The sequence below is a fragment of the Petromyzon marinus genome, chromosome 41 (genome assembly GCF_048934315.1).
Source record: "Petromyzon marinus isolate PM22_M1 ecotype Great Lakes invasive population chromosome 41, UKy_Petmar_22M1.pri1.0, whole genome shotgun sequence".
Taxonomy (NCBI): Eukaryota; Metazoa; Chordata; class Hyperoartia; order Petromyzontiformes; family Petromyzontidae; genus Petromyzon; species Petromyzon marinus.
Genome location: NC_133707.1, coordinates 1,286,193 through 1,311,865, shown reverse-complemented (window position 1 = coordinate 1,311,865; position 25,673 = coordinate 1,286,193). Strand labels below are relative to the sequence as shown.

Genomic DNA, 25,673 nt, shown 5'->3' with positions numbered 1-25,673 from the left:
GTTAGTTTTCTTAGTTAGTAACTGTTGGTGTTAGTTACAGAGTTAGTAACTCTGTTGGTGTTAGTTACAGAGTTAGTAACCCTGTTGGTGTTAGTTTACAGAGTTAGTTACTCTGCTGGTTTTAGTTATAGAGGTAGTAACTCTGTTGGTGTTAGTTACAGAGTTAGTAACTCTGTTGGTGTTAGTTACAGAGTTAGTAACCCTGCTGGTGTTAGTTATAGAGTTAGTAACTCTGCTGTCATACACTGACTCACACAGCGCTGGAGTCACTCCAGCGCTGTCCTACCAGACAGTCTCGCCCCCTTCACCTGATGAAGGCCGCTTGTGTTGTGGCCGAAACGTCGTGGGAATATTATTGTGTTATTTTATTTTATCAATTTATTATTTTATTATCATTCTACGTGACTTTACCGAAAGAACCAAAGAAGATGAATCATTGCAGTCACGAAAGCTTTAAATCGATATCATACAAATTGGAGATACACACACATATATACGGAGCATATAAAACCATGTGATTGCAAGCCACCGTACAATAAATTGGGACATTTATTTGACAGACGGGGGTTGGTAAAAGATAAGAGAGAGAGAGAGACGGCCTCAAGTTAGGATGCAATTGAGGAGAGAGGCAAGTCCACAGCACGGACAGCAGAGGCTTGGACAACGCTGCGTTCGTAACGAGTTCACATCAAACACGAAATGAATGCATAATACGGCCGCAGCACGTCATCATTATACAAAGAAAGCCGTCGAGATGAGAGGGGAGGAGAGAAATAAACTTACCCTGGCGACCCGCGCGGCCGGGTGGCTTGGTGATTGTCTTTTAAATGCGGATTCAGTCGGTGAACTCCCCAACTCCCCAACCCGGCAGCCCCTTACCGCTCGTGCGCTAGACCCTATTACAGACCAATCCACACCTTATTGGGCACCCCGATACATCTCAACGTTTATCCTACAAAGTGCCTTCACAAGAGAGATACAAACAAACAGACAACGTTTTTGTTGCTCGTGTTGAAAACGGCTGTACGCCGTGTGGGCCTGAAGACTCAATTTCCCTGTGCGAGGATGCGAGTAAACCGTCTGGTTTGACAGGTACGAATTCATACATGTGTGAGTGAGTTAGTGTATGCATCATTTTTACCGCGTTGGGGCGATCCCGAGCCGCGCTCGCAGCGGCGGCTGGCAGGGGCCGACACTGACTCACTCACACATCATACACTGACTCACACATCATACACTGACTCACACATCATACACTGACTCACACATCATACACTGACTCACACATCATACACTGACTCACACATCATACACTGACTCACACATCATACACTGACTCACACATCATACACTGACTCACACATCATACACTGACTCACACATCATACACTGACTCACATCATACACTGACTCACACATCATACACTGACTCACATCATACACTGACTAACAAATCATGCACTGACTCACTCACACATCATACACTGACTCACTCATCATACACTGACTCACTCACTCATACACTGACTCACTCATACATCATGCACTGACTCACTCACACATACACTGACTCACACATCATACACTGACTCATACATCATACACTGACTCACTCACACATCATACACTGACTCACTCACACATCATACACTGACTCACTCACACATCATACACTGACTCATACATCATACACTGACTCACACATCATACACTGGCTCACTCACACATCATACACTGACTCGCACATCATACACTGACTCACATACACTGACTCACTCACACATCATACACTGACTCACTCACTCATCATACACTGACTCACTCACACATCTTACACTGACTCACTCACACATCATACACTGACTCACTCACACATCATACACTGACTCACATCATACACTGACTCACTCACATCATACACTGACTCAGTCACACATCATACACTGACTCACTCACACATCATACACTGACTCACACATCATACACTGACTCACACATCATGCACTGACTCACTCACACATCATACACTGACTCACACATCATACACTGACTCACACATCATACACTGACTCACTCACATCATACACTGACTCACATCATACACTGACTCACTCACTCATCATACACTGACTCACACACACATCATACACTGACTCACTCACACATCATACACTGACTCACACATCATACACTGACTCACACATCATACACTGACTCACACATCATGCACTGACTCACTCACACATCATGCACTGACTCACTCACACATCATACACTGACTCACACATCACACACTGACTCACACATCATATACTGACTCACACATCATACACTGACTCACTCATTATACACTGACTCATTCACACATCATACACTGACTTACTCATCATACACTGACTCACTCACACATCATACACTGACTCACTCACACATCATACACTGACTCACTCACACATCATACACTGACTCACATCATACACTGACTCACTCACATCATACACTGACTCAGTCACACATCATACACTGACTCACTCACACATCATACACTGACTCACACATCATACACTGACTCACACATCATGCACTGACTCACTCACACATCATACACTGACTCACACATCATACACTGACTCACACATCATACACTGACTCACTCACATCATACACTGACTCACATCATACACTGACTCACTCACACATCATACACTGACTCACTCACTCATCATACACTGACTCACACACACATCATACACTGACTCACTCACACATCATACACTGACTCACACATCATACACTGACTCACACATCATACACTGACTCACACATCATGCACTGACTCACTCACACATCATACACTGACTCACTCACACATCATACACTGACTCACACATCACACACTGACTCACACATCATATACTGACTCACACATCATACACTGACTCACTCATTATACACTGACTCATTCACACATCATACACTGACTTACTCATCATACACTGACTCACTCACACATCATACACTGACTCACTCACACATCATACACTGACTCACACATCATACACTTACACATCATGCACTGACTCACTCACACATCATACACTGACTCACACATCATACACTCACTCATCATACACTGACTCACTCACACATCATATACTGACTCACACATCATGCACTGACTCACTCACACATCATACACTGACTCACTCACACATCATACACTGACTCAAACATCATACACTGACTCACTCACACATCATACACTGACTCACACCATACACTGACTCACTCACACATACACTGACTCACTCACACATCATACACTGACTCACTCACACATCATACACTGACTCACATCATACACTGACCACACTAATGCCAGCATCCTCACTGAAGCCAATGTCACCAGCATTGAGGCACTGTTCTTCATTGCACCAACTTCGCTGGACAGGACATTTTGTGCGGATGCCAGAATCCTGTCTCTACAGATAAACCCTCTACTCCCAGCTCACCCACGATCAGAGATCCTGTGGTAATCAGAGGAAATGCTACAAATACACACTGAAAGTGTATCTCAGGAAATCTGATGTGGACATTACAAGCTGGGAGGAGCAAGCCATCAGCCGACGTCAATAGCGGCACATCCTCCCATCAGGCAGTGGCCCGCTTCGAAGAGAAGCGCTCTAGCCCTCATAACTGAAAAGAGAGAGAGAGAGACCAGGAATGAAGGACAGGGAAAGAACCCCCAGCCAGCAAGGACATGACCTGCGAAGACATGTCTATTATCTGCGGGCAGGTCTGTGGTTGCAAGATCGGACTCCTGCGTTATCTCAGCACCCATTTGTAAAGCTGTGGTAGAGATCATCCTCGAATCATTATATTGACTCCGGAGGAATGACAGGCTAAGTCACCTCGCATTATATAATTGAAAATTATATCATTAACTACTCTCCACGGCCAAATGGCGGCTTGACGGCTGCATTGTTTAAAATTAATTCAGTTGGGAAATTCTATCAAAACCGGGCTTTAACCTAAACACCCCAAATGCTTGTCTCTGGAGTGTGCACCTGATTGGGGAAGCGTCACGGTATTCAAAGGTGATTATATCAGAGAGGATTTTGGGGAGAAAGACCGCCAACACTCAAAGAAGGAGACGGTGTCGATTGAGGGCAGGTAAAGTAGCTGAATTATGATTGGTGGTTAAAGCTTGAGTGGTTTGGATAGAGGACACAAAAGTACAGGTAAATGATTGATCAGGCGCCTTCGTGTAAGTACGTTAAGACTGCATGTGCCTTCTATGCTGGCTGATTAAAAAGCTCATAAGCTCACTGACTTCCTGCTGGACTCCTCTTTACTTACATGTGTAGTGTCAGCGATTCGGGGACGAGGCAACTTATTTTATTCAGAACATTCACGGTCTGACGGCGCTGACTGAGACAGCCAACTTCTAGCAGCGCAATATCTAGCGAAGATGGCAGCGACGACGGCGACGAGACGACATCAACGACGAGACAAATCCAATCCCAGAACCGGCAGCCTCGAGCTCCCGCTTTCGGCTCCTTTTATCCTCCCAGCGTGGCCTAACTCCGCCTTGGCCACGCCTCCCTTCTCGAACCCACTAACGGGTTCCAGGGGCTTCCAGATGGGGTTGTCTGTGACGTTTGCACCAGTTCCTCCGCCCTGCCAACACACCCCAACACACACTCACCGGCGTGTGTACTCTGTCCACCACAGTTGCTGCTGCTGCCCAGCAGCCGGCGCTATTACACTACACATGCACTGAATCACGTGTCTAAGAATGAGTATTTCTATGTAATGGTGCAGCCCTGCAATTGCATCAATACTATTGTAATTTGCCCTACTCTTCCACACTGGCCAGTAATCTTGAAAGAGCTGACTACCCACACTTTATCCCACCACTTACAACCTACCAAATACTTAACTGTGATGTGCAATTTATATTGAAAAGTAGACAGAGGTGGGGCTAATTTAAACAACAAACTAGCCCCATATATATCAATGGGACCCTTTTTGGCAGAATCAAGATCACAATGCATACATCATTGTACCAACGCATATTTGTTTGTATGTTTTACCACAAGTATGTGTGATTAATACAGACGTTATGTATATCCATAGGTTGTCTATTTGGTGTTTCAACATCTTAAACCTGTATTAAAGTCAGAAAGAGTTGTACATTTAACATTTGCCCTATGGCCAAATCACCTGGAATGCACCAACAGTTAATATGGGTTAGATCGTGTAACAATAAATGTGTCGTTAAACCTGCTACCACCTGTCAGCCAATTAGTAAGGTTTGACATGAAAACAACACGTGCCAATTAGTTATTAAATTTCGATTTAAAGCTTTCGTGACTGCAATGATTCATCTTCTTTGGTTCTTTCGGTAAAGTCACGTAGAATGAGAATAAAATAATAAATTGATAAAATAAAATAACACAATAATATTCTCACGACGTTTCGGCCACAACACAAGCGGCCTTCATCAGGTGAAGGGGGCGAGACTGTCTGGTAGGACAGCGCTGGAGTGAGAGAGCCACGTTCAGATCACGGCTTTTAAGCTGTGTGAGAGGAACAAAGAGCCTTGACAAAGGAATTAGCATAAAATTTAGCATTGAAATGGCTGAATGATTAGCTTGTGACTGGTCACAGAAATAGCTATGTTAAAAGTTAAAGCATACACATCCGCAGAGGCACCCATTGTTAAAAGGAATTAGCATAGAATTTAGCATTGAAATAGCTCAGTTAAGGCATACACATCCGCAGAGGCACCCCTTGACAATGGGATTAGCATAGAATTTAGCATTGAAATGGCTGAGTGATTCGCTTGTAACTGCTACAGAAATAGTTACGTTGAAGTCAGAGCATACACATTCACCGAGGCACTTAGTACAAATCAAACAGGAGAATTTAGCATTGAAATAACTAGGCGAATTTAGCATTGAAATAACTGGGTGATTTGCTAGTGACTGGTCACAGAAATGACTACACATCTGAGCTATTCACAGTACTATATAGTGAACCAATAAAAACTAAAATATAAATTACCTTCATGTTATCAATAAACTCTATATTCTCCAATCAGCTAAGCTACCAACCATAAGTCGTTATATATCACAATGCTATATGGCGAAAAAATGGGTGGATTCTTACCCTCAAATTTCCGTACCACGGATAGCTACGGGCCGCGTTCAGACGGACGAGTTCGTCCATGGTCGGAACAGAGGAGGGGGAGAGAGACAGCTGCGAAGCCCTAGTATACTCCATGTTGTAAACCATACCATTAACCGTGGTGTGAGAGGTATTAAGAGGCAATGCTGGCGAAAGAGCTGCGGTCTGAAGGTCATCGTAAAATTACAATTAATTAAGAACAGAAATGATTTAACACATCTTTCCAGTGGTTACTAAGCCTGAATCCATCTTCTCGGTTGAAATTGTCTCTGTGCTTGTATATGTGAATGGCCTCATGAACGAATCTCTCATGGTAGCCGGTTGGTTTGCAAAGAACCTCTGTCTTGGAGAAGTCTATGTCATGTGAGCCCACTGAATTGTAACAGTGATCTGCCACGGCAGAGGAGTTCGTCTTACCGTGTTTCAAGTCTGCTTTATGTTCGCGGATGCGGTCCGAGATATGTCTTTTGGTTTCTCCAATGTAGCTACTACCACAGAGGCACTTTAGTTTGTAAACGCCCGGGTACTGTATGTCTGGAAGAGCATCTTTTACAGATGGAACTAAATCACGGATTTTGTGTACTATGTTGAATCGGACCTGGATCTTGTGTTTATTCAGGATTTTGGAGATCTTTTTAGTGACCCCTGCAATGTAGGGTAAGGTGATGGTTTTGAGTGGCTCCACAAGAGGATCCTTCTTCATGACTGGAGTGATGGCTTTGCGGATTGTGTAGTCGGAGTAGCCATTAGCCCTGAGAGCCTGGTGTACGTGCTTGAGTTCACTGGTAATGTGTTCCTGGTCGGAAATGCATTGGGCTCTATGGTATAGAGTCTTGATGAGGCAGTTCTTCTGGGATGGATGGTGGTGGGAATCCGGTTTCAAGTAAGCATCTGTATGGGTAGCTTTCCTGTAGACAGAGTGGCTCATTGAACCATCATGTCTCCTTTTAATTAAGACATCCAGAAAGGGTAGTTTGCCATCTTTTTCGACCTCCATGGTAAATCTGATGGCTGGGTGTATGGAATTAATGTGGTCGCGGAATTGGTCTAGAGCAGGCTGGCCATGTGGCCAGATGACAAAGGTGTCATCAACGTACCTCTTCCATAAGGTCGGGCGTAGAGTGGCAGTCTGGATGGCGTCAGTTTCAAATTTTTCCATGAATACGTTGGCTACAACCGGAGATAGGGGGGAGCCCATTGGGGTGCCCTCAGTTTGTTTGTAGAAAGTTCCATTCCAGGTGAAGTATGTGTTGGTTAAGCAATGTCTCACCAGGGGGGGTACATCAGTATGCAGTCCTTGATGAACAAGGCTCAACTAATCGAGTCTCTCACCTTTCTGAAGAGATGCCGCGACTCTAAGGTAATACCAACCGCATTTACACTAACCTCTGCTGTTGCAACTTCTCTCAATGCAAAACGAATTCTAGCTAGAACTAGCTTCGCTCTTATCTCGGAAAAAATCAGACTTACATGCACCGAACTCGATCAGTTAGACAAGACACTCTACAAATCACACTTAAAATTGACAGCAACAATGTCTACATCGGATTGGGAACATGTAGACAATATGACTACCTCTTCGGCTGCCACTATGTCGAACAAATGTAGGGACAATTTGATTTCCAAATTCAATCACCTCTCCAGCAAAAAATCGGATCCACACACCGAAAAGATAGACGTCAACAAAGTCGTAATTAATCGCAGTAACAGTTCCATTTCTGATGGTCTGAAATCCGTTTTAGCTAAAGGTCTAAACTTTGCTGTCACACCGAGACACTTACCGGTTAATGATATCATTGCCCATGTCGACGTTGCACTCAAGGGCTTGAGTCACATCTCTGCAGACGTAGCAAGATCTGAAATCGCTGCAACCCTCAAAAACGCTAAGTTGCCACCTAGCAACATCAGCAAAGACGAACGTTTTGAATTATCTCAATTAAAAAAGAGGGATGATATTGTCGTTCTCTCAGCCGACAAAGGCAATGCCACTGTCATCATGGACAAAACAGAATATAACAACAACATTCAAGAAGTACTCAACGATGGCAGCTATACAAAAATAAAAAGAGATCCCACCAACAGCCTGGTCACCAAAACGAACAAAATTATCTCTGATTCAACAGCATTAATTGATGAGATCAAACAGTTCTCGTTGAAACCCTCTGCTGCCAAACCACCAAGATTATATGGCCTTCCAAAGATACACAAAGAAGATACACCCCTTCGTCCCATCGTCTCTACTATCAGCTCCCCCACCTACAAACTGGCACGTTTTCTGGCTGATATACTGCGACCTTTCACTGGAAAAACCACCTCTGCGGTACTAAATTCTACTCACCTGGTATCGCCAATCAAAGACATTTCCCTGTCCCCAAACGACCTGCTTGTCAGTTTTGATGTGGTGTCCTTGTTCACCAAAGTCCCGGTACCTGACACCATCGCTATCATTGAAGACCTTGTTCATCAAGGACTGCATACTGATGTACCCCCCCTGGTGAGACATTGCTTAACCAACACATACTTCACCTGGAATGGAACTTTCTACAAACAAACTGAGGGCACCCCAATGGGCTCCCCCCTATCTCCGGTTGTAGCCAACGTATTCATGGAAAAATTTGAAACTGACGCCATCCAGACTGCTACTCTACGCCCGACCTTATGGAAGAGGTACGTTGATGACACCTTTGTCATCTGGCCACATGGCCAGCCTGCTCTAGACCAATTCCGCGACCACATCAATTCCATACACCCAGCCATCAGATTTACCATGGAGGTCGAAAAAGATGGCAAACTACCCTTTCTGGATGTCTTAATTAAAGGGAGACATGATGGTTCAATGAGCCACTCTGTCTACAGGAAAGCTACCCATACAGATGCTTACTTGAAACCGGATTCCCACCACCATCCATCCCAGAAGAACTGCCTCATCAAGACTCTATACCATAGAGCCCAATGCATTTCCGACCAGGAACACATTACCAGTGAACTCAAGCACGTACACCAGGCTCTCAGGGCTAATGGCTACTCCGACTACACAATCCGCAAAGCCATCACTCCAGTCATGAAGAAGGATCCTCTTGTGGAGCCACTCAAAACCATCACCTTACCCTACATTGCAGGGGTCACTAAAAAGATCTCCAAAATCCTGAATAAACACAAGATCCAGGTCCGATTCAACACAGTACACAAAATCCGTGATTTAGTTCCATTTGTAAAAGATGCTCTTCCAGACATACAGTACCCGGGCGTTTACAAACTAAAGTGCCTCTGTGGTAGTAGCTACATTGGAGAAACCAAAAGACATATCTCGGACCGCATCCGCGAACATAAAGCAGACTTGAAACACGGTAAGACGAACTCCTCTGCCGTGGCAGATCACTGTTACAATTCAGTGGGCTCACATGACATAGACTTCTCCAAGACGGAGGTTCTTTGCAAACCAACCGGCTACCATGAGAGATTCGTTCATGAGGCCATTCACATATACAAGCACAGAGACAATTTCAACCGAGAAGATGGATTCAGGCTTATTAACCACTGGAAAGATGTGTTAAATCATTTCTGTTCTTAATTAATTGTAATTTTACGATGACCTTCAGACCGCAGCTCTTTCGCCAGCATTGCCTCTTAATACCTCTCACACCACGGTTAATGGTATGGTTTACAACATGAAGTATACTAGGGCTTCGCAGCTGTCTCTCTCCCCCTCCTCTGTTCCGACCATGGACGAACTCGTCCGTCTGAACGGGGCCCGTAGCTATCCGTGGTACGGAAATTTGAGGGTAAGAATCCACCCATTTTTTCGCCATATAGCATTGTGATATATAACGACTTATGGTTGGTAGCTTAGCTGATTGATAACATGAAGGTAATTTATATTTTAGTTTTTATTGGTTCACTATATAATACTGTGAATAGCTCAGATGTGTAGTCATTTCTGTGACCAGTCACTAGCAAATCACCCAGTTATTTCAATGCTAAATTCGCCTAGTTATTTCAATGCTAAATTCTCCTGTTTGATTTGTACTAAGTGCCTCGGTGAATGTGTATGCTCTGACTTCAACGTAACTATTTCTGTAGCAGTTACAAGCGAATCACTCAGCCATTTCAATGCTAAATTCTATGCTAATCCCATTGTCAAGAGGTGCCTCTGCGGATGTGTATGCCTTAACTTAGCTATTTCAATGCTAAATTCTATGCTAATTCCTTTTAACAATGGGTGCCTCTGCGGATGTGTATGCTTTAACTTTTAACATAGCTATTTCTGTGACCAGTCACAAGCTAATCATTCAGCCATTTAAATGCTAAATTTTATGCTAATTCCTTTGTCAAGGCTCTTTGTTCCTCTCACACAGCTTAAAAGCCGTGATCTGAACGTGGCTCTCTCACTCCAGCACTGTCCTACCAGACAGTCTCGCCCCCTTCACCTGATGAAGGCCGCTTGTGTTGTGGCCGAAACGTCGTGAGAATATTATTGTGTTATTTTATTTTATCAATTTATTATTTTATTCTCATTCTACGTGACTTTACCGAAAGAACCAAAGAAGATGAATTAGTTATTACTTCAGCACAACGGTGTGTTTGAGAGTAAACCCACAACATCTACATTTAGAGTACGACGTTTCGCTGGTGATTACATCAGCTTCATCAGGTGATCGCCAGAATTTTTAAGAAGTTCTGTTTCGGTCTTAAATAGAAGAGTAAAGGTCATGTCATCACTGTGAGCCTATCCGGTGCGAAAATAATCGTTGTATTGTACTTCTATGTTCCCACATTTATGCTCACCGTCTTCATCAACCGGCACTAACCAGCAAAGAGCCACATCGATTGTTACATCACAACCGTGTCAAAAGATAAGGTTTTTTTCCCAGCAGTAGATTCATAATGGCTGATGATGACCTTTTGTGATAATGGGGTTAGAGCTAGAAAATGCCATCGTGTTTTAATTTAACATGGGCTACGCATGTCGTATCCCAGTGAATCAGTTGCAGAAATTTAAACAGTAATTTTCCGTTTAACTATGGAACAGCGGACAAGTGTAGTTACACATTAGCATATTATCGGAGTCCTCATATAAACTGCATGTAGACTGCTGGACGAGGAAATATTTCCCTGCTCTTCTCGACAAAGGAGGTGACATCAAAGATTTCCAACACTCGAGATCACACGCACTATTCAGGCTAACAAAAGTAAGTTGTGCTTATTCTTAGCTTTTTCGGTAAAGTCACGTTGAAGGGAAACAATAAAATAATAATATATTTTAATATTTTATTATTTTATTGCTATATTTTATTGTTTCCCTTCAACGTGACTTTACCGAAAGAGCTAAGAATATGAATTACTGCAGTCACGAAAGCTTTAAATCAAAATTTAAGTTGTGCTTGTTTTTATTTTAAATTGTGTACATGTAATAATGCACGGAATTAATATGCAATACTACTGCTTTCTATGAAAGTTTTAATGCATCGTTTATTTTATTTGTTTTGTTGGGAATAATAACAAAGGTATGAAACTATAACGTGCAGTAGCAGACCCAGCCAAACATTTTGGAGGGGATACATAATTGCGGGAAATACAATTGGGTGTAAATTAAGCTTTCATCCTGTAGCATATGAAGCTATAATTAATTATAAATACATTACGTACAAGTTTATATTAATGAGGGATCTCTAAAGTGGCCTATGATATACGACCGCCAAACATCTGGAAATGTGCTCTGATATTTATGCCACTGTGTTAATTGATGGCATGGTGGGATGGTTGGCACACTGCACAGTACGTACCGTACTTGCTATCCCAGAGGTCGTTTGTGGGCTTCGATCTCCTGGCTTGACAATTGAAACAACAGTTGTAAGTGTAATACATGTATTAATTAAAACTACTGGACATCTGTGAGTCGACTGGACATCTGTGAAAAAGAGCTTTATAGCTCATCAGATTCCTCCAGTATAAATAAAAATTCGAATTCTGAAATCCACTCCCCCGCGTCTGTCCACCCAGCAGTAAAAATGGGAACATTGCAGTTCATTGGCAGGTCATGTGTGGTGGGGTAAAGTGTAGGTACGGAATCCCCAACAGCAAGGAAGAGCTGGTTAAACAACTCATAGAGGGGCTCTCGAGCTCCCTTGAGTGGAGGCCCTTACACTAGCAGTATCGTCACTGATCCGGCTTCATTAATTGAACAAACCAAACGGTTTTCCTTAAAACCCTCTGCTGCTAGACCTCCCAGATTGTATGGCTTACCAAAAATCCATAAAGAAGGGACACCCCTTCGTCCCATCGTCTCCACCATTGACTCACCCACCGACAAACTGGCCCGGTTTCTGTCTGAGACCTTACAACCATTCACTGTTAACACCACCTCATCTGTACTTAGCTCACTTGGTATCCTTAATTAAGGACATCTCACTATCTCCAGGTGATTTGCTCGTTAGTTTCGACGTAGTTTCTTTGTTCACCAAAGTTCCTGTGTCCGACACCATTGCAATCATTGAAGATTTAGTCCAACAAGGATTGAATGCTGATGTACTGGCCCTGCTTAGACACTGCCTCACCAGTACATACTTCATCTGGAATGGAACATTTTACAAACAAGTTGAAGGCACCCCAATGGGCTCTCCCTTATCTCCGGTTGGAGCCAATGTTTTCATGGAAAATTTTGAGACAGTCGCCATCCAGGCATCCACTCTACGCCCGTCCTTGTGGAAGAGGTACGTACATGACACGTGCGTCATCTGGCCCCATGGCCGACCAGCTCTGAACCAATTCCTCAACCACACTAATTCCATACACCCAGCCATCAAATTCACCGTGGAGTTGGAAAAGGATGGCAAGCTGCCATCTTTGGATGTTCTAATCGAAAAGAGACCAGATGGCTCAATGGGACACTGTCTACAGGATAGCAACTCATATGGATGCCTACCTAAAACCTGACTCGATACATCTCCGACCATCATCACCTAGCCAGTGAACTGAAACCCGTGCACCAAGTTCTCAAGATGAATGGATATTTGGACCACACAATCCGTACAGCCACCACCCCAACCGTTGGGAAAGAACCATCTGAGGACCCAATCAAAACCATCACCTTGCCATACATAGCTAGGGGTCACCAAAAAGATTTCCAAAATCTTGAGCAAACACAAGATCCAGGCTCGATTTAACACAGTACATAAAATTCGTGATCTGATCCCATCTGTGAAGGATAGGATCCCTGATATGCAAACTCTGGCGTCTACAAACTAAGCTGTGTCTGCGGCAGTAGTTACATTGGGGAAACTAAGCGACATGTCTCGGACCGTGTTCGTGGGCATAAAAAACAACCGGCTGACATGCAGCGCTGTGCCGTGCTCTCTGCAAAATGGCGCTCGCCAGCCATGCCGTGCCCTCTCCGGGCAAAAATGGCGCCCAGCACTGGCGTGGTACCCGGCCCGGGCTCCACCGCTCCCGCACCAACGGGAGTTGTAGGCGGGATCAGCCAATCCGACAAACATATCCAGCTGGTTCGTAAGCGAGGGTGTTCATGAGTAGAAGACTGCCTGTATCCATATTTCGTAACCAGCCAATTGCTCCTGTTTAGTTTGTTACTACGTGAATGTGTTTGTATCCATCCTCTGACCATGGTCTCGCAGACAAGAAAATGATCATTCTGCGCAGCAGAGAGCACTTGAGGGAGCTGATGGTGGCCTTGTCTCGCCGTCTTCCCCACTCTGCCAAGGCGAGTGAACTCAGCAGCACCTGCTTGGTTGTTAACTGGAGCTTTGTTTCATTGCCCGTGACCAAACCACCCCGAATGAAACCAATCTCATCACAACTTAGAAGCTAAGCAAGAGTTGAGCCCGGACAGTGCTTGGATGGGCAACCACCACGCATAACACAGGTGGTGCAGGGTGGTGCAAGAGCTCCGTTATGGGCAGCAGAAGGCAATGCGATAAAAATGCAGTTGTACTGTACTATGCTGTGCGCCCCACTTAGCAGAGGTATGGTGGCCTCAATGTGTGGATTACTAGCGCTCTTCCTCTCACGGTAGTGCGGTAATATGTCCCTGATTGGCGTGGCAAGTAACGTGCAGCGGAACTGCACCGTCTTCATCGCACGTTATCTTCATTCTTATTATCATCCAAGTTTGCCATCATCATATACCTCTCTCATTGTCATACTCCGAAAGCTGAAATAGTCCTGACTCACTCCAGGCTTTCCTGAGTAGGCAAGCATAGGAAATAAATCATCACCACAATCTCCACCTTTTATGACCATCTTATTAATCTTCATAATCCATCATCACATATACCTGATCTTCATCCTTCTCTAATCAAAGTCTTCATCATCTATCTATATTGAACATATTCAAAACCATCTTAAACCTTCATCACCATAACGTTTCATTATCTGTTAAGTCTTCTCTCAGTATGCAGTGTTGTCATCTATCGTGTTCAACCATTGTCATCAACTCCTCCATCCTCACCATCATCTGAATCTCTAAATAGGTCAATTAATTAACTATCATGTTTCTGTAGACGTATGGGAGGTTGTACTTTGGACTGAAAGGCATGTCCGGACCCTCGGACATTTACGTGGACTCCTGGCCAAACTTTCAAGCCGTAGTTGTACAGCCAAGGGAGCAGGTGAGTTATATTTGGGGCATGGGTGGGTTGACCAGTAGCGGGTAATGCTCGACTTATGAACATAATTCGTTCCTGATTTAAATGCCAATTCGGTCAGTATTATGAAATATATTATGGTTCAAAGAAAAGCATTGTTAAGATAAGATAAACTCATGAAGCAGAATAAATATTGTACCTTTACATGTGTAGTGAGTCCAACTGAGTCGCAGATGTTATCTTGGGAGCAACACTATTTATTATACAACAGCACGCAACATAACACGATCTACACTCGGGCCTCAAATGCCCATCTAACCACACTATGGCAGAATACACAGTTCGCTATCCCGGTCCGGACCACAAGCTAGGTCCTGGACCGCGTTTGTTAGAGCCTTCTTCTCCCCGACGTGGATCTTCGTAACACCAGCACACGAAGAACCTCGAGCTCCTCACAGGGCCCTCGTTATATTCCCCCTGGCCGGGTGCTGGGGCGCCCACCTTCCAGGTCTCTCGAGCTCTTTCTCGAAGGTTCCTGAGAGCTCTTTTGGACCACGTGACCGCCCCGCGGCCCCCGTCCACCGGTGGCCCCCCTGCAATATCATCGGGTCACGTGTGGGCAGGTCAACCAGCGTATCATGCCCCAACGTAACCCTGGCTGGCTGACGCTCCCTCTCGCTCCCTTACCGGGAGCCCACACCGCACACTGCTCGCGGTGCCACCCAAGCCCCGCTAGGACTGGTGGTACTACACCCTGTAACCCGGGCTGCCCATAATGACAACACATTATCCATCGTGGCTTCATAAGCTCCGGCACCATACAGTGACAACCACAGTCGCAACACATGTAACACTTTAATAACACTACACGGTAAATAAAACAAAATGACGTACCATAAATAGAAAAAAGTCAGTTTTATTTTCACTTGAGTCCTGATACTGGCTTGCATGTAGAAAGGGGCACAATGAGTCACCACAACTGCCTACACAAACACAAAGATCCCCCCGATAGCCTGAACAGACTGTTGGGGCAAGTGCTGTTTAGCAAGCACCTCTGAAGGCCGGCACGGCACACGTGGGTGGCCAGCACCACGCTCAGCGCCTTTGTCAAGCTCAGTGGCGATGTTTACACACTATGTACGAATTTTGAAGTTGAGGCCAGAATGTCCATAGGAATGCATATTATTCGTGCCAATAACATTGAAGCAACTTTCTTTGAGCTCATAAAAAATGTAAACGCTAAAGTTGTATTGATTAGTTTTATTTAAGTTCGACTCGTATGTAGAACCTAATGTTTCATGTTGCAATCTTCCTTTCAAGGCCGGTGAAAAGCCGTTCATGCCCAGCTATTCCACATTTTCACTCAACCCAAGCAGCCTTGCCGGCCTCCTGTTTAATGTTGTGGAATGGAAGAAGCCCTTCATGCTGGCAGGTGAACTGTCTGTACATCCAAAATAGATTGTACTAGGGGATTGGAATGAATTAGTAAATATAAAATGGACTTCTCTTACCCAGTATGCAAAAATGTTTGTATTCTTTAAATACAAATACATTTTAGATTACTGAAGGGATTATCTGTTGCTCAATATCTATTCTTAGATAACTTTTCATATGTCAATCAGGAAACATTATTTATATATTATTAACAGGCCCCATGGTGTATAGTGCATTCTTCAACTCTATTCCACTCCAGTATATCTGGTCTGTTTGTGTTATAAAGAAGGGCCATTACTAGAAGCATATCTCGTTATATAATGTTCCTTGTAATGTTATTGCCACAAATGTTGAGTTTTTAGTTTTGAAAAAAAAACACACTAGAACAACAGTCACATACAATTTGGCTTTCTTTGCATTTATAATTATAACATTAAAAATACTGTAGCATGATTCTGCCATTTCTTGCCATTACTTGTATTTCAAGCAATAAGTGGCACATGTATGAATCTTTGTCTGAGGAAATCCTAGACCGCTACACAGAACTGTTACATTTGGTTGAACGTTTTGTGTGTAAACAGGTATAGATGTTGATTTGAAAGAACGTGTGGATGATTTGGCGGCCAGAAAAAATGTCCGTCTCTCTTGGCCCTCGCCCTACTACATGTTCACAACGAATGACCCTGCCACACTCAGGTACAAGTCATGCCGTGTTATATTTGCCATGTGTTTTTTTTTTATTCAACCATGCGATTTTATCAAGAGACAAATTCAAAAGTGAATGCCACTCTTGTCCTCGGCCTAGGCCTCGGGTGTGGCCTTAGTCCCAAGGCCTTGGCATAGAGCCCCCAGGCTTCACAATGGCCTAATACTAGAGCAGTGGTTCCCAATATTTCTGGATCCGCAGACCATTGTCAACCCAAAAAATGGTTTTGTATTGCACAATAAGCCAATTCATTTTTTATTAAAATTACTCTCAATCATAGTGTTTGCAATAGTGATGTCGACTATTTCCCCATGACCTTGCAGACTACCAGGGGGCCAGCGGTCACTTGGCTATGTATGGTGTGAAAAAAAGTTCAATATATAGACACTGGTCTTGAGGATACAACCTTGACTGGCACTGGCCTCAACCTAATACTCTTGATCTTTCATCCTCCAGCTTGGCATTGTAGATCCCGACATTGAATAGGGTGTCCACCTTCCCTGGTTTTCCCAGAATCGTCCTCGTTTTGAAGTGGCTTTCTTGAGAAATCTGTAAGTAGGACATTAAAAGTCCAGGTTGTGTAATAATGCATCACTTGAAACACCACAATGTAATGTAGTTCCCTCCTCTTGTGACGGTAAGATATTCATCCCAATCATAAACTTCAGCTTTGGCAACCAAAGCCATGAATTCAAAAATTGTCCAATTTTTAACTTATTTTTTATGCGTGTGTTTTATTTGTGCTTCCATTGTTTTGCAGAATTCCAAATTCTAAATCAGGCCTGAAAACGGCGATGTTAAACACAAGCCACGCTGAGTTGGTGTGTGACTCATGGAAATACAAAGGCCACCCTGACAGCCTGCGCTTAATCCAGACTTGTATAAAAAATGGATTTCCCAATAGCTGTGTCCTGGACGCTTCTGGAAGTCCAGTCGCCTGGATTCTCGGCCACTCATATGGAGCGCTTGGCTTTGCATTTGTGAGGCCTGACTACCGCAAGAAGGGTCTGTTGTTACAGTGTATGGCAGCAATTCTACCCACATTAAATGAGGATTTCCCTCTGTTTGCTTATATTAATGAGGAAAACACCCGTTCATTACAGTGGGCCACAAAAATTGGGCTTTCAAAGCCGATTGACCATGGGTTTGCATGGGTGACTGCAGAGCCCTGGTCTGTGCTGTCTTAATATTTAGTGAGGAGTGATGAATCCTCACTTGATATTTTCTAGAATACTATTATGGTGGCTTGTAGTAGGCACTGACTACTGGTCGAGTACAATGTATACCTATCTATAACGATCCCAGTACTGTCCTTAATGACAAACGGTAACCCCCAGCACTATTCCACAGGCAGTTTTTGCAAACCCACTGCACGCACCTCCACAATCGCACAAGGACAAACTACATCATATCACCTCTGCACAGGTTATTTTTTCATAGATCGGCTGCTTCATGGTCTCTTTTTTAATACAAAAAATTTCAGAAAGTACCGGGTGCGGATCGCAACTGCAGGGGTTGTGAAGGCTGTGCACTTTCCGCAACTCGCGCTCCCCTCTCTCCACGTGGATTCCGCACAGCCACGCTGTAACACGCTGTAATGAATCCGCGACAGAATGCTTGAGAAACTACCGAATGCGAATGCTCAGGGAAGGCAATCGTCACCAATGGGCGGACTAACAGCCATAAAATGTTTTACACTAATGGCAGCCCAAACTGACAGCCCAGTCTACCATGTGAGCCTCTCCTGCCTATGTTGTTGTGGATGTTAAGTTTGCTTTTTCCCAAAAAAATCATACTTTTAAATGTTAGCCTGTCCTAGGACGGAAGCTGTAATATTAAATATGTAAATTGACGTTTTATTGTGTGATTGTTAATTTTATTAGGAAACGTAGCACATAAAGACATTTTTCTTAACTTAAAATGAAATTAATGACTTTGGAAGAGTTCTCGATATACGATGTTTTGTGCGAATCCCTTATCACTGATCAAAAGGTTTCCCTGCAATTTATTGGAGTACGTTGCCATTGGAGTCGATCGGCTTTTCCACTTTCACTTTGCCTTTCCGACAGCAACTTGTGAACTTTCCATCTGATGGTCGCTCCTCAGCAAAATTTAGTGAACCACAACATACTGCAGTTGTGTTCAATCACTTGCATTTTCACAAAGTCATTTGCCATAGCACGAATAGCTTGACTACGACGTTCTTGTCCTGCGAGACGATTTTCAGTATTGGCAGCGAGGCGAGCTTGTGTCGTATGTGGAGTTTCTCGCTTGCGTCGATTTGCTTGATAAAGAGCGTCAGCTGCACGTCGAGATTGCGTCTGAACCGGACTTTCTTGTTCTCGTCGATTTGCTTGCCTTTCGGCATTCTCTGTAAGAATTCTGTCCAAAGTGTCTTGGCTCTGGCGAGCTCTCCATCTCTGCTGTCTTGCTCTTTGCAAACGGCGTTTCTTAGCTGCAGTATTGTCATCCTCCGTGATGTTTGGCAATCCTGTGCTGACGTATTTAGATCTCACGACGCATAACGTGCTCCAGCAGCTGGAACACTGCGAAAAAGGTTGCCTCGCGCTTTTTAGACACTGTGGCAGTGTGATCTGCAGAGGGGCCAAATCTAGCTAGCATAGAGGCAAAATAAGCATTAAAATTGGTAAAAAAAAAAATTACCACAATAGGCCAAAGGCAAACAATCTCTTGGCTGTATAATTTGAAAAAAACCCTAACTTCACTTTAGCACTGTTTTCAAATCACCTGAAGCTGTTAACTGACAAATGTGTCTTCACCGATGGACGCTTGATAGCGAAGAGTGAAAAAGGTGAGTGCTGATAGTGTCTGAAGTTACTTAGCAAATAACGAAGAGCAAAGAGAAGCATTGGAGTTACGAATAAAATTGATCGGAGACTAATTTTATCTTGTCTAAATGTAATGGCAGGGATTATTTTAAAAAAGAATGTCATCAAACACTTCACTGCATTTCACTGTAGCGCTGTATTAATGGCAGTGAATGTTGCACAAAGGAAGTCATAAAACACCTCACAGCATTTGACCGCAGCACTGCATTTAACGGACGTTCAATTACTTGCAATTCACTGCTCTGATACGTACTTATCTTCCGCTTTCACTCACTGGGGTTGAAAACAATTGGAATTCGATACAATGTCTGCAAAGTAGCATAGACATCTTCTTTGGTTCTTTCGGTAAAGTCACGTAGAATGTTTGGTAGGACAGCGCTGGAGTGAAAGAGCCACGTTCAGATCACGGCCTTAAGCCTTAAGCCGTGATCTGAACGTGGCTCTTTCACTCCAGCGCTGTCCTACCAGACAGTCTCGTCCCTTCACCTGATGAAGGCCGCTTGTGTTGTGGCCGAAACGTCGTGAGAATATTATTGTGTTATTTTATTTTATCAATTTATTATTTTATTCTCATTCTACGTTACTTTACCGAAAGAACCAAAGAAGATGAATCATTGCAGTCACGAAAGCTTTAAATCGAAATTTAGCATAGACATTTTTATTGTAGCATAATTTGGAAGCGTAAAGTAGACTTGCCTTGTGTTGGACGTGCCTAAGAAGTAAATAAAGGCACCAAATGCACTTTCTGTAAAGATATGTAAAATCGAAAGCGAATTTGCATAAAATTTTCATTTTTTTAATCATAGCCGCTCGATCTTCTGCGCGAGACACAAAACCCAGGCACACGTGAATAATAATGAGGGGGGGGGGGCATGTGGAGTGACGTCACACACGCAGCCATTGTTGGCTCGTTATATTAGTTGTTGTGTTTTCTTTATTAGCTTTAGTTTCCATAAAGAAAAGTCTAAATGAAAGCTAATTTGTGTAAACAAATTTTCGTTTCCCCTCCACCTTCTTCATGCGGAGTGACATCACCCGTTCATGATTATTAATGACTGGGGGGGGGGGGTCCATGTGGAGGATCCCACCTGTTCATGATTATTAATGAGGGGGGCTGGTCGACGTGGAGTGACGTCACGTGCGTTACACACAGACATTCTTGGCTCATATTAGGGATTTCATAGTTCCTTGTATATCTATGTGTGTATTCAAGTGGAAAAAACAGACCGAGCAAAAGTCAATTATCACCAGTGAGAAGTTTGAAAAACAGAACAGCTTGCCTGGCATGATAAAAATCACCAATGCGTGTAAAGTTGTCTGCTTAGGCCAGGGGTGTCCAAACTACGGACCGCGGGCCAACTGCGGCCCGCGGTCCAGTTTTTATTGGCCCGCAGCAAATTCTGAAAATATAATAGAATATGGCCCGCACAAGAAGCTTGAGCTCAACTCTGTTGCACTTCTCTGTTTCAACACTAGATGGAGCCAGCCACGGAAAACCGTGCTTCTCCACTAAACAAAATTAAGCAAAGCAAAAACTTTTACCGCGAGTCACCAGAAATGGCAGCACCGAAGAAACGCAAAATAGCGAGTGAGTGTGGAAGATTTCAAACACGGTGGGAAAATGAATATTTTTTCAAAGAAATCAACGGAAAGTGTGTCTGTTTGATTTGCAATGAAGATGTTGCTGTGATGAAAGAGTATAATATCAGTCGGCACTATGAGACCAAACATCAGAGCTACACATCGTACACCGGTGCCGAACGAACACAGAAAGTCGAGCAAATGGCGGCTAGCCTGCAAGCTCAACAACAAACATTTTTTCGTAGTAACAAAATACAGGAAAACGCCACAACAGCAAGCTATGAAGTCACTAAACTTATTGCCCAGCACGGCAAACCGTTCTCAGACGGTGATTTCATGAAGCAGTGCCTCATCAAAGTCACAGAAATAATGTGCCCGGTAAAAGTGCAGGATTTCAACAGCGTGAGCTTATCCAGAAATACAGTGGCGCGGAGAATCGAGGACTTGTCAGCTAACTTGAAACTTCAGCTGAGAGACAAAGCTTGTGCTTTTGATTTTTACTCGATAGCATGCGACGAGAGCACAGATGCCACAGACACCGCGCAGCTGTTAATTTTTTTGCAGGGAGTAGATGATATTTTTTGCTGTACGGAGGAACTGCTTGATATGATGAGCCTAAAAGGCACAACGACGGGTAGAGATATTTTTGAAGCTGTGTCAGAGGCAGTTGAATAGATGGGGCTTAAATGGGACAAGCTCTGTGGAGTAACAACGGATGGAGCTCCGGCCATGACGGGCGAGCGCAAAGGAATGGCATCGGGGGTATGCGCCAAGGTAAAAGAGAGCGGAGGTGAGGCTGTTAGGATGCACTGTATAATCCACCAAGAAGCACTGTGTGCCAAGACTGTGCAGCTGGGCGATGTGATGAACACTGTTGTAAAAACTGTCAACATAATTCGAGCTAGAGGACTGTACCACAGAGAATTTCAAGCTTTCCTATCTGATGTGGATGCTGAATACGGGGATGTACTCTACCACTCTGATGTGCGCTGGCTCAGCCGCGGCTCTATGCTGCAGCGGTTTTATTCGCTGAGATCAGAAATCGACCAGTTTTTGAAAGAGAAGGGCCGACCTCTTCATGAACTGAGTGACCCTCTGTGGCTGGCAGACCTGGCATTTTTAGTTGATCTTACTCATCATCTGAATACACTGAACAAGAACCTACAAGGCAAAGAACAGCTGGTGCCACACCTGTATGCACACATGAAAGGCTTCTGTGTAAAGCTCCGCCTGTTTGAGACACAACTACGAAGCTTTAATGCTGCACACTTCCCTGCGCTGTCTGAAATCAAGTCTGCTTTTCCAAAGGCCGACCTTTCTGCTAAAAAGGAGAAATATGTGTCTGTGATTGTATCTCTCGTGACAGAATTCAACCAGTGTTTCCAAGATTTTTCTGTCATTGAAAAACAAATCAAGCTGTTCTCGACCCCCTTCCTGGTGGATGCAGAAGAAGTGGAAGAGAGTCTGCAGTTAGAACTGAATGAAATGCAATGTGATGATTCTCTGAAGAGTCAACATCAGCTTCTCTCCCTCCCTGACTTCTATCAGAGTTTGGATAATGCCAAGTTTCCTCTGATGAGACGCCACGCAAAAAGAATGATGAGCCTGTTCGGCTCAACATACATATGTGAACAAACATTTTCTCTGTTAAATCAGAACAAAAGCAGACTGAGAACCAGAATGACTGATAGCCATCTCTGTGAAGTCCTTCGTGTCTCAACCACCAAACTTTCTCCTGACATGTCAAACCATCCTTCAATCAAAAGGACAGCATCACTGCTCCCACTGAGTGCAATGTTCTTCACATTATAGGTGAGTTAGAAATACACACAGTATTCATGTGTCAATATGTCACCTCTAGTGTGTGGCCTGGCCTTTTGTTTATTTTTCTGTATTTGGCCCTCACTAAAAAAACTTTGGACACCCCTGGCTTAGGCTGTTGGATATTTACCCTTCCAGGAACTAATCCAACTCATGTGGTCAATCCAATGGCAGGCCATGAAGGAAGTTAACACCTTGGGTAAGGAGGGACCCAGCATCCGTTCCTGAGAAATATATTCAGTAAACCCTCTCCATCCACGAGAGATAGTTCTTGAAAACGCTCGCGAATCCAGAATTCCAAAATGCAGAAATTTTGTTCCAATGGGGAAAATTGGGTTACGATCCTGGTACGAGTGAACATTACGGGTGGCTCTTGGAGGTGGCTGAGAAGTCCAATTGTGGATCCGCAGATCTTTCGGCATTTGGGGCACGCGGTCCCAGATGAGAGTAGCATCTGCAGTGCCGGGTCAGCTTCCTTTTCCTTTATTTTTGTCACGGCGATCCACTTTGGTAGAGACGTTGGGTCGGCGCTGCTGCTGGATGCAGCTCCCAGGGTCACTCCGCCCTTGGCCACGCCTACTCTTTCGAACCTTCTGGAGGGACTCGGACTATTGCGTAATCCCCCAGCCCCCACTGGGGGCCTGGGGTGTGTTCCTCCGGTTCCCAACCGCCCTCTGGGTTCCCTGGCCTAACGGTGTTACTTCGTACAGGCCGGACTCGCTGTTGCACCCCCTGTTGACCCGTGGCTGACGATACACCAGGTAACCCCGTGTAACGAACACAATACCCACTACAAATAAATTAATGATAAGCGCACAAGATGAGATGTTATCACTATGTACCTTCTGTAAACGGTCTGAGATGTATCTCTTAACCATTTTATTTTACCATCTAAATGTTTTCATTGATCAAGTCTTGTAAGTAGATTATCATGGTTAACGGTATTAAAGGCGTTTGACAATTCGATGAATAGCGCAAAGCAGTTGTGGCCTTTATCCAGGTTACGGAAAATAAATGCACTACATCCATCATTGCTGTGGTGGTGCAGCTATCTTCAAACAAAAACCAGACTTTACTGTGAAGGCGATTGTGACTTTTCAGCTAGCACCATGCTACTATAATTATTAGGGTCTTTTTTGGAGCAATTTTTATAAAGTGGACGAATAAGAGAGGATTTACACTCGACCATAAATGTATCTTTGATAAGTAAGAGGTTCAAATGTGTGTGAGGGGTTTATAAAAGAGACCTGCCACAGCCACAAGTGCAAATACAGGCAACTCGTCTTCACCCGTGGATGATGATGCCTTAATTGATGCCAGCTTATGCAATACATCCAGTTCAGGTATGGGACGAAACAAGAATTATGAATGATGACTCTCACGAACATTTTTAGGGTTGATGTGTGAAGAAGAAGAAGTGAGTGATGTGAACAGTGCTGTATTTGGATACATTTTACCCTGGTGTGTTTTGTCAAAGATATGCCCTGCTGATCCAAAATGAGAATTAAATCCATTGACAATTTCTTGTTTTCTGAACAGTTATTTGTCATCCAATAAGAATTTTTTGGGAAGAACATTTTGCTTTCCTTTGTTTTCAACTGAGTTAAACAGTTGCCAGAAACTTTTTGTATTTATTTGTGAATTTATGGTGGTTTGGTGGTAGTTAGAAAATGTTGCAATTCTTACTTGGAGAGTCCATCTATTTCTAAGTGTACTATAGTAATCCAGTCGGGGAGGTTATTTGACGGTTTTGCATTATTCCAGGCTATATATTTTTTTAATTAATTCAGAAATGTTCACATCAAACCAAGGTGGACTATCACCCGTTTTAATTTTTTTAAGCGGGTAGAATGACCCCAGTAATGTCCTTAACGACGAACTGGAATCCTGAGCACTATCCATCTACAGACGGTTATTGCACACCACTGCACACACGACCGCAATATCACGAAGACAAAAGTCACCTGACCCTCACTCTGCACGGGTTCCTAGCTGTGTGCGGATGTGGTTGCACTAAAAGAGTGTGACCCTGGGCTGCGGGAGGGCGAGAGAGGCACGCACAAGAGCTGCGGGCCTGATGCCACGTGGGAGCCTGACCTCGCCTGAAAATAAACATTCTCGTGCAAAATAACAAATTTGAACTCACACTCCCATACATAAATTCATGCAAATTCACACATCACTTTAAAAGAGCATAAAATACTCTATATTTAACTGACCTCAGCTGCAATCCTGCTTAAGTGCATGGAGTGATGACATTTTGCACAGGGACTTGATGCAACATGGCCAGCCATGTTGCATTTGGCTTGTTTTCCTGGCAGCTGATTGGCTGGTGTAGTGGGGATCATGACAATCCCTAGCAACCACTGTAGCGCGTCCCTCTTTGCACTACACACTTTTGGAGCATCCATATATATGTAGTGGCTCAGTCGCAGACAGGGTTCTTTAAGGAACCTTTTATTCTACACGTTGGGGAGATAACCGCGCCCC

The 25,673-nt window shown here is 43.9% G+C and overlaps 2 protein-coding genes across 3 annotated transcripts in view; one reads left to right on the top strand and one right to left on the bottom strand.

Annotated features, from left to right (window-relative positions):
• The window catches only part of LOC116950873 (multiple inositol polyphosphate phosphatase 1-like), a 61,590-nt gene extending 60,679 nt beyond the window's left edge, over nt 1-911 (bottom strand). The window contains exon 1 of the mRNA XM_032968993.2: nt 784-911. The gene's annotated coding sequence lies outside the window, so the exon portion shown is untranslated. The remainder of the gene's footprint in view (nt 1-783) is intronic.
• Nucleotides 912-10,915: 10,004 nt separating this feature from the next.
• Nucleotides 10,916-24,705, top strand: LOC116950999 (putative glycine N-acyltransferase-like protein 1B). Of its 2 annotated transcripts, XM_076073218.1 has the most exons (6): nt 10,916-11,381; nt 13,824-13,909; nt 14,709-14,816; nt 16,113-16,224; nt 16,808-16,922; nt 17,693-24,705. In XM_076073218.1, exons 2-6 carry the CDS (start codon nt 13,832-13,834, stop codon nt 18,117-18,119), a joined length of 840 nt encoding a protein of 279 aa, XP_075929333.1. In that variant the 5' UTR covers nt 10,916-11,381; nt 13,824-13,831; the 3' UTR covers nt 18,120-24,705. The 2 variants fall into 2 exon arrangements, with proteins under 2 accessions (XP_075929333.1, XP_075929334.1); XM_076073219.1 differs by lacking the exon at nt 13,824-13,909 and having other exon boundaries at nt 10,934-11,381.
• The last annotated feature ends 968 nt before the right edge of the window (nt 24,706-25,673 follow it).